This window comes from Ptychodera flava, chromosome 3 (genome assembly GCF_041260155.1).
Source record: "Ptychodera flava strain L36383 chromosome 3, AS_Pfla_20210202, whole genome shotgun sequence".
NCBI classification, from domain to species: Eukaryota; Metazoa; Hemichordata; class Enteropneusta; family Ptychoderidae; genus Ptychodera; species Ptychodera flava.
The window spans coordinates 22,571,324-22,581,158 of record NC_091930.1 but is presented as its reverse complement, the minus strand read 5'-3'; the positions used below and the strand labels follow the sequence as shown (position 1 = coordinate 22,581,158).

At 38.0% G+C, this 9,835-nt stretch overlaps 1 protein-coding gene across 3 annotated transcripts; it reads right to left on the bottom strand.

Moving 5' to 3' along the window:
• Positions 1 to 2,537: 2,537 nt before the first annotated feature.
• On the bottom strand, positions 2,538 to 7,144 carry LOC139129749 (uncharacterized). Of its 3 annotated transcripts, XM_070695433.1 has the most exons (3): positions 6,673 to 7,144; positions 5,729 to 6,069; positions 2,538 to 4,051 (listed from the first exon to the last, which is right to left on the bottom strand). In XM_070695433.1, the coding sequence occupies exon 3, from the start codon at positions 3,968 to 3,970 to the stop codon at positions 2,870 to 2,872; it is 1,101 nt and encodes a 366-aa protein (XP_070551534.1). In that variant the 5' UTR covers positions 3,971 to 4,051; positions 5,729 to 6,069; positions 6,673 to 7,144; the 3' UTR covers positions 2,538 to 2,869. The 3 variants fall into 3 exon arrangements, with proteins under 3 accessions (XP_070551534.1, XP_070551533.1, XP_070551535.1); XM_070695432.1 differs by having other exon boundaries at positions 5,729 to 7,144; XM_070695434.1 differs by lacking the exon at positions 5,729 to 6,069.
• Between the last annotated feature and the right edge of the window lie 2,691 nt (positions 7,145 to 9,835).

The following is a 9,835-nucleotide window of genomic DNA, read 5'->3' as shown; positions in this document are numbered from 1 at the left end:
TGTAGGATAATGTCATCTTCGTCCTCGAAGAGGAGAAGCAAGATTAGTTAATGAGAGAGTTAGTCACTATTGACTGACTCTATAGTGAGTGATCCGGTGTGTGGTGTCATATTATAATTAACATGACCCAGCATCGACCGGAGTTTCTGGACGCTTATAGGAATATTTGTTTTAGGGCGTATTTTGAGCGTTGCCAGTGCTCGTTATGTTAACAGTAAATGTTGTACTAATCTGACAACGATTAGTTTGTTTTATGGATTTAAATCGATTGTCCGAACTTTTGGTTTCAGTCAGTGGTTACATAGCTCTCCGAATCTGAATCTTAATCTGAGGCTGCCTCAGATTCCACACACATAACATGAATGTACTATCGGCAATGTAGAAAAATGGTGCAGAGCCACTGTAATAAAAGTAAACATATGAGCTCTCAGTTTACTTTCCTATAATGTGTTTATAAATGGTGAATTTAATTTCTAAAAAATGATTACTTAAATCTCCTGTATGTATGTTTCTAATACAAGGTTACCTATTTTGAATTCACAGTAGATATCAGCGTAAAATCTGAATCTGGCGCTTATCGCTTTGGCCAATTTGCGGACGTCGTAGTTCGCATGTTTCGAGCTTGCCTTGAACTCTAGTTGAAAAACCTCAACAAATCTTTTTTCAGTTGTTCCTATCGTTGATTGTGCTATCTCTTGCTTTGTGCATCGATCTTTGACACTCTCAACAAACTGCAAGCTTTCTGTTGTGTTGTATATTTATGATGTATATACAACGCCTGGCCTGAGGAGTCATTTTGGTCTCGTCTCGTCTCGTCCCGGTCCGGGTTTTGCCACTCGCCTAACGGTTTTACGTTTTTACGTTTCGCATGCAACACGAAGACTATATTTGTCAAAATACCTGCTGCAATCACACAGAAAATGGGTCAAGAGTTCAAATCAAAAGAAAAAAGTAACAATTTTTTCGTAAATTTACATAAGAACAATAGTCCTGACTTTTTTGGCATACTAAAAATAGATTTGTCTCATTCTATATAGCATACGCGTATACGGTATAAGTCGACCTCGTGTCATTCATAGGTGGCACAGTGAAGTTACAGTATCTATTTTTGATGGATAATTTCGACGTTAATTGTACTTTGGCTGAAAATTTGAACAAAAATCATTTATTTCACACATTTGTTCAAATCAATATGTAGGCCATGGCCTAAGGGAAACTGGCGCACGTATTGCCACAAAAATGCTATAGAGCAAAGCATATGATGTCAACTTTGACTGAAATTAAATGAGTTGTGGACCGAGCTTAATTTATCTATCTTTCTCTACCCCCTTCCCCATGTCTCTCTCTGTAATTGTCTCCCCGTCTCCTCTCCGTCTCCGTAATACGAAAGGTGGCATGATGTAGGCACACTACAAGTATTAGGTCGTCACTGTGAAATCTTCAATTGGAAGATAAAGAAGATATTTTATATTACAACTGGGACGTTTAATGCTAAAATGATTGAAAAGGGATAATTAACCATTAAGAAAAATCCGACTGAAAGTTTCTAAGATAATGAGACGAAAAGGATTAGAAGTGATGTGAATATTACATTGACAAATATTATAATATAATATCCGATCTGTTTATCCACATGCGTTTCTGTTTTAGCTACAAGTTAAATTGTTATTTAATGATGTAGTGACAGTGTGATTACATAAAACCTCTTTTTCTCATAAATTTATGGGCTCGTAATTTTTCGCAAAGTTCTATAGTCTTCAGCGTTAGTTTTATGTCGTCCTTTCGATAAAGGGCAGCAATTATTCCTAATGTCAGATTTGAAATTCTTTATGTGTTGACTTTTTGCAAACTACAACAGTTGTATTACCAAGCCGCTGTATAGCAGCATCAACATTACCTATCAGCCCCAGCTGCCGAAACATATGTAGTCTTAGCAACCATAAAGCAGATGTGACACCATTTGTTTTACTTGGCACAATAGTGAGAAAATGTTCTTCCCTGTAACATTCCTCACGGGCATTTTCAAGAAATAGTAACCTTCAAACTAGTATTTCCAACATTACCTATCAGCCCAGCTGCCGAAACATATGTAGTCTTAGCAACCATAACGAAGATTTGACACCATTTGTTTTACTTGGCACAATGGTGAGAAAATGTTCTTCCCTGTAACATTACTCACGGGCATTTTCAAGAAATAGTAACCTTCAAACTAGTATTTCCACATTACCTATCAGCCCCAGCTGCCGACATATGTAGTCTTAGCAACCATAACGAAGATGTGACACCATTTGTTTTACTTGCACAATGGTGAGAAAATGTTCTTCCCTGTAACATTCCTCACGGGCGTTTTCAAGAAATAGTAACCTTCAAACTGGTATTTGAAGTACGCTGTACTCAATGTAGTAAGTGTACAAGAGAATGACTTTGCAGAATGGTGAATAATCCCCCAATTAAACGAGACTTACCTGAAGTCGAAGTTTGATGGGTATTCTATGTAGTCATCTATAACACGAAAGGGATCACATGATAATGCACTGCGCATGCGTAACTTCAGATTTTAAAGGTTGAATGAACACGTCCAAATGTATTCCATGGGAGGGGTCCCAGAAAAAACCAGGGCGGGCATGTGATCCCTTTCGTGTTATAGATGACTACATAGAATACCCATCAAACTTCGACTTCAGGTAAGTCTCGTTTAATTGGGGGATTCTATTACGTCATCAACACTCTAGGAATCACATGAGATTTTAAAGCAAAGACGTGTGAAATGAAACAGAATAAATGTTTCAAATACGAACTGTATTTAATACGGCAAGTACATTGTCCGTACAACACAAAATACTTGGAAACGAAAACACCAAAAAAATATCTAAGCCTTCAATACACTATGAGCAAACAGATCACTGTCTGTTGCGGTGGGCTTATCATAAAATTTTGCAAAGGTACAAAGAGAAGACCAGCCTGCAGTGGCAAGTATATGTTCTATTGGAACAAAACTCTGTTTTGCCCTTGAAGTAGCAACTGCTCTCACACTATGAGCCTTGAACTTGTCAGTGTCAATACCAGATCTAGTCATTACCTCACGAATCCAGCGACTTATGGATGCTTTAGAAACAGCCTTATGTGGTTTCACATAACTGATGAAAAGTTTAGTCTCATTGTCACGAAAATTCTCAGTACGAGACAAATATTCTTTAAGAGTATCACAGACACACAAGAGTTTATCAGGCGTGTAAGGCCGTAAAGTTACAACAGGATTCACATATCCTGGTCGACTCTGCTTAAGTAAACCGGTGAAAATAAATGTATACGAACTCTCTTCTGTAGTCATACAGGACAAGTCTAATAGATGTAAAGATTGACTACGAGCAGCTGTTACTAATGCTAACAGCATTACCAGTTTTAAGGTAAGAGTCTTTAGCGAAAGATCTACAACTGGAGAACAAGTCTTCAGATAATTCAAAACTTTGCGAACATCCCAAACATGTCTATATCTGGAAACAGTAGGCCGCAGGTTGAAAACTCCTTTCATAAACCTCACAACCAAAGGATGTGCGCCAACAGTCATATGTTGCTTAGTTGAACATAAGGCAGACAAAGCAGATCTAGCTGTGTTCAGAGCACTATAACTGATACCAGAATGGAACAGTTCAGTCAAAAAATCAAGCACTTGTGTTATATCTGGATAAATTGGATCTGCCTTGATTTTACTACAATACTGAAACCATCTCCTGGTGTAAGTTCTGTATTGTCTCTTAGTACTCTGTCGCCATGATGCCATAATGATAGTGGCTGCTCCTGCAGAAATGTTTCGCTTTTCAAGGGATTGCCGGACACACAACAGGCCATAAGCTGTAGCTTCTTCCGTAATGGATGAAGCTTCTGAACATTTGGAAGCCTCAACAAGTTGTCTGTCCTTGGTAGTAGCAATGGTAGATCCACTAACATCTGCATCAGTGGTGTGAACCATGACTGTGTCGGCCAAAGTGGTGCAATCAAAATGCCAGTTGCCTGATCTGACGCAATTTTCTGTGCACACCTCCCCATGAGACTGAAAGGAGGAAAAGCATAAAAATAATAAGATTTCCAGTTTAATGTAAATGCATCAACATGCATGGCATCGGGATCTGGTCTCCATGATATAAAATTTGGCAGCTGAGTGTTAAGCCTAGAGGCAAAAAGATCAACATTTGGAGATCCCCAAATATTAGCAAAGCGTTTAAATAAAGATGGGTTTAATTGCCACTCAGTCTGTTCATTAAACTGTCTTGATTCATAATCAGCTTCAACATTTTGATAACCAGGCAAATGTGCAGCAGTAAGCCATATTGCCCTCACTTTGCACCACAACCAAATTTTCCTGGCAATGTCATTGCAGGCTACTGACTTCACTCCACCCATATTATTAATATAGGCTACTGCAGTGGTATTATCACAAAGTATCTTAACATGTTTGTTTATTACACTTTGCTCAAAAGATCTTAGAGCAAAATATACAGCCTGCATTTCTAAATAATTAATATGGTGTGTGGCTTCCTCTACAGTCCATCTGCCCCCACCTCTTTTTCCTTCACAGCTGACTCCCCAGCCTAACGTGGAAGCATCACATGACATACATATTTGTGGATTACATCTACAAATTTGACGTTTTTCATGGGGTAAATTTTGAACCCACCAGTTCAAATCATTTTTCATTTCCAGAGAAATGACCATTGTGGCATCAAAGTTACCATTCTGTGACTGCAAAGCTCTTATTTTGGCCAACTCAAGAGACCGATAAAACAGTGGGCCAAATTCAACTCCAGGGAAACTGGCAATCATCATGCCAATGACCTTGGCAACTGCACGTATTGTATGAAAGTCTCTAGCAAGCAACTTCGTGCATTGCTCAATCAAATTGTCAACCTTGGCTTGAGTTAAAGTGACAGTCATTGACACAGAGTCAATATCAAAACCTAAGAAGGTAATTTGTTGTGTTGGAACAAGAACAGATTTTTCTGAGTTACAAGTAAATCCAAGCTCCCTTACAAGAGCAACTGTGTCAGACACATTGCGAGTACATAAAATGAAATCATGTCCAACAAGAAAAGAATCATCAATATAACCCATTATTACATGACCCATTCGACGAAGGGTAGCATACACTGGTTTCAGAAGTTTAGTAAACATGCGGGGGGCAGATGCCAATCCATTTGGTAAGCAGGTATACTGAAACAACTGTCCTTTCCAAAGAAATTTCAGATACTTTTGGTGTTCCTCAGCTATAGGAACAGAATAATAAGCATCCTTAAGATCTACTGATGCCATATAACAACCAGGTGTAATAAGGCGTAATGCCGTTTCAAATGTGTCCATCTTGAAATGATGATACTGGACTTGTTCATTTAATTTCTTAAGATTTAGAATCATTCTAAATGAACCATCTTTCTTGGGTACAACAAAAAATGGTGAAACAAAATCATCACTAGAATGCTGTGATTCAGAAATCACACCCTTTGAAAGCAATTTCCTTATTTCTATCTCAATGTTTGCTTCTTCAATCACACTGAAAGAAGATAAATTGGCCACATAATTTGCACAGGTGGTTTATCATCGATAAACTCTATATGGGCGTGAAGAGCAATATCAATAATACGCTCATCAGAAGTAATATTACGCCACTTGCTTTCAAATGTTTCAGTCTACCTGCTTGAAACGTGACATGATCAGAAATTAATTTCGTACTCACAGATAAAGCAGAAGATGCACTTCCGTTACCAGTCTCTATTTCATCTGTGACTTGACTTGCGGTTTCAAACCCTTAGGTAGTTTTTTGAAGCCTCATTCAATTGTCTGAAGTTGCCACGACCTCTACCTCTGAAACGGAAACCACGTCCCCTCATTCTACCACGGTTATATCCACCTCGCTGTTGCCATGTGCTGATTTTATTACCAGCCCTATTCACTTCCTGTATGTCCTTTACTCTTTTGGTGATATCATCACCAAACAAATGCTCAGTGAAAGGTACTGTAGCAGAGCATAAATGTAGATAGTCGTGCTTGAGGTCTGCTTTCATGCAATCCCGTCTCCTAAGATTTAAAAGACGGTTCGTATTACCGAGAAGAGCTAGAGAGTCTGTACCCAAGTCCATCAGCTTTCCTAAATCGATCTTGTCTGACGGACTATCTTTCAACTTGGCTAACTCACAAACAAGTTGAGTAATGCAAATGGCACCCTTGACAAGTGATGCTTGAACAGACTGGAATTTGGTGTCCAAACTTCTAGTTTCAGGACGTATGATGTCCCATATCAGTTGGTTTACTCTTACACTGGTGAGGCCATCACAATTTTCAGGTCGATTGAATTTCTTTATCAGGTCATTATATTTATCATCAGAGATTCCATCTCTGAAAAGAGCATTAATGATCTTGGCAAAATCGTCATCAATAGGATGCTCACACTGCTCTTTCACAAGAAACTTGCTAGCTATGTCTTTGAACAAACTAGGCTTGTTGACGTCACTCTGCGAGGCGTCGGCAGCTGAAACAGATTCCTCGGACGCGTCCGAATAGAGCGTTTCACTTTTACAGGTGGCTCAATAAGCTCAATTCCAGTGTCATCCGCAAATTCATTGTCACCACCTTCATAATAACAATCATTCTCAAGTTTGTCCATACGAGCAGTGAGCTTACCCTGATTGTCCTTTATCTCCGTCAGTAAATTCAAAATGGCCGCCGTATCTCCACCAGTTCTGACGTCAGTTCCCATAGAGTCTCTAGTATGACTACTGCTTGTCGAGGCTATGGCATCGCCACTGCCCAGAGTAATAGTATCACGCTTACGTTTAGGACATTTGCCCTTATCTGGACTGGTTGCACAGGCTGCAACATTGCCTGAATCCTTAGAAGCCGAGTCCGTCATTGTCTTAGGTTTAGACGGCATTGTGAAAACACTAACTATTCACTAGTCGTAAGCAACAACGTTGCTAATAAAATAGAAATGTTCGAGTAATGGAACTGTAAACTATTACAACTCCTGGAACAAAACGTAGAATGCAACACACCACGTGTATCGCCAGCAAGCTACGCAAAGAGCTACGGAACGCTGCGTGTTTCGTAGCAAGGTCAGCAGCACAACTGAAGTTACGCATGCGCAGTGCATTCTCATGTGATTCTAGAGTGTTGATGACATAATAGAATTGGTTACAGTTTATGACGATGAGTTAAAAGTGTGAAGGTCATAAAAATGAACTATCCAGGGTTAAACAGCCCTGAAACCCAAGAAGGCCATTGAAATATGACTTGATAAAATGGCAAGATTATTCTTGCAGTTGCAATTTATGGGAACCAGAGTACTTTGTGAGAACTTTGCAGTACTTTTAAGTACGTGCTTCTATAAAGTCCTGCACAAAACACGAAATTCAATTTAGGTCTTCAAGATCAATCTCGAAAGTCCCCATGCTAACCTCGTCATTTGTATATTGTCCAGTCTGATCATCCAGGCCACTTATATAGCCACTTAGACCATAACTGTCACCCTCATCAGTGGGCCACGTCGTGAAAATAACTTTCTTTTTTGTGCTAGATGTTTCTTGTCACTGATTTTACGTATTGTTTCTGTTGGTAATACCTGTGACATCATCCAACCATAGATTTGTTTTCATAAATGTGCGTTGTTTCGCTTAAGGGCCTTTCAGGTTTGTAACCAACTTATTAGCAACTCATTTTAGGTTTAAGTGATTAATCTTCAAATCATGCATTGAAAATGAATTGTGCATTAATAAATACGTCTTTGTACAAACCCTACTACACCAAATCTTGAACCAGCTTGAAAGTGCTGGCCATATACAGCAATATTGTTTCTAGTGTTAATCCAGGAGTGGTAGATGCAAAGTTTGTTAAAGTTCATATAACAATACGTATTTTTAATGAAGTTTTGTAATTAGTGATTTAACTCAGAAAGTACTACGAAAAAGTTTATGAAACATTCTTCAGATATTGATCTGACATATATCTCATTGTTCTGTGAGGTAATAAGAGGCGTCAAGGTATTTAATGACTCTTTGTATTTATTATTAACTTTGTAATCATTAATATAACCCAGAAATTACAGCACCAAATTTGATGAAACCTGCTGCAGATATTGACTGTTGTCTATTGTTATAGTTAATATTGACTGTTCTGCAAAGCATTTAGTGGTGTCAAGTTAATGCATGGTTTCTTTGCATATATACGTACGAAATTACAACACCAAATTTGATGAAAGTAGCTGATTTTTATCTGTAGATGTCTGATTGAACTATGAAACATTGAGCAGTGTCAAATTTAAGAAATGTCTCATTTGCATATGTTATGAATTTTATAATTAGTAATTTGACTCAAATCTAATTTGACAAGCTGCTGCAAATATTGATATGACATATATCTTACCCTGAGAGGCGTTCAGCCGTGTCAATTAACAGCCTATTTGCATATTAATAATCTTATACTCAAAAATATTCACAAATGTGCTGTCAATGGATTGCTAAACTACAGCGATTTCATTGAACGCTGCTGAAGGTGTTTTAACCTGATTTAAACTTTACTTAATGTTTCTTTCCTGCTCGAAATACAAACGACAGAAGTCAAGGTACTTTAGCATCTATATTTCAGCTAATTACATATTTGTATGTTAAATGGCCCTTGGAATTAAGTTGTGGTGAATGGTAGTGAGTGTTGATGTTAACACTTCCATGTGGCAAAGGTTTAAATTTACAGACAAGTGCAATATATGTACTGAAACACCATGGGCATTTTCTGTTCATATATGGTGTGTCTTTAGGTCGCTTTCACAAATTACGAATGGGGGAGGCTGGAGCAATCGCGATTGAAATCTTATTTTTTCAGACCCAACTTCTCAATACCCTAAAAAGAATTAGAACTCCCTCTATATATGATGAAATTTTTTCAAGTCCCCGGGCCCTAACTATCATCAGCCGGTAAATCATTTAAAGACGTGCGCGCAGAAAAAATGAACACGTATCGCGCCGTTCCACTCGCAGATGTTCCACTCTACCTGCTATTAGCAGTTTAAAGTTATATTCCTTAGGAAAGTTCTTAAAGTGATTCATGTTTAAATGCATCAGTGAACGTTTTGGATCTATCAGTCTCAGCCAATTTGAGTTAATCCAACTCTGGCCAGGTCAATTGCTCCTGCCAAAGAGCACACAAAATGACGATCATGAGAGAGTGGGCAAATCGTGAATTCTGGCTAATTGTCATATTGCAAAAAACTGAGCACAGTGCCCTACCAAAAATTTGTATCAAAAGTACAAGTATATGAACTAGATGCTACTCAAAATTGACAATGCTTGAAGTAATCAATATTCCATTAAATACATATTTTCATCTTTGAAATTTCGGGTGTAATAATGAGAAATTTGGTAAAAAAATAAAATAATAACATTAGTCACAAATTTTTCATTGGGTGTTTACTGTTCAAAGTCTTGCCTTTATATTATTTTATGATGAGAATGTGAAAATTTAGAAAATCAAGCATGGTGACCTTATTTTTTCCTTTAATAATTGATTTTTCTCATATGCTAGAATTCAAAAATCCCGACAACTTTTAAATGTCCTGGTCTTCCATGTGTTGCTCTCCGGTCTGATCTTGCATGCAAGTATGTTTCACTGTCATGAGTGTAATTTGACCCAAAATCTTCTTCAACTACTAAATACATCAGAGTCAGAGCTATCTCTTTCATTGCTCAGGTATGCAGTAACAGTGACACTGCAGTAGAACGGCAGTAGCTGTATTAACTTTGATAATTTTGACAACATTTTCGTTCAGTTTATACAACTGTGTTTGTCTTGTACT

Coding starts and splice junctions, on each gene's coding strand:
- LOC139129749 (XM_070695432.1), bottom strand. CDS start 3,970: ATGGTTCACACCACTGATGCAGATGTTAGTGGATCTACCATTGCTACT.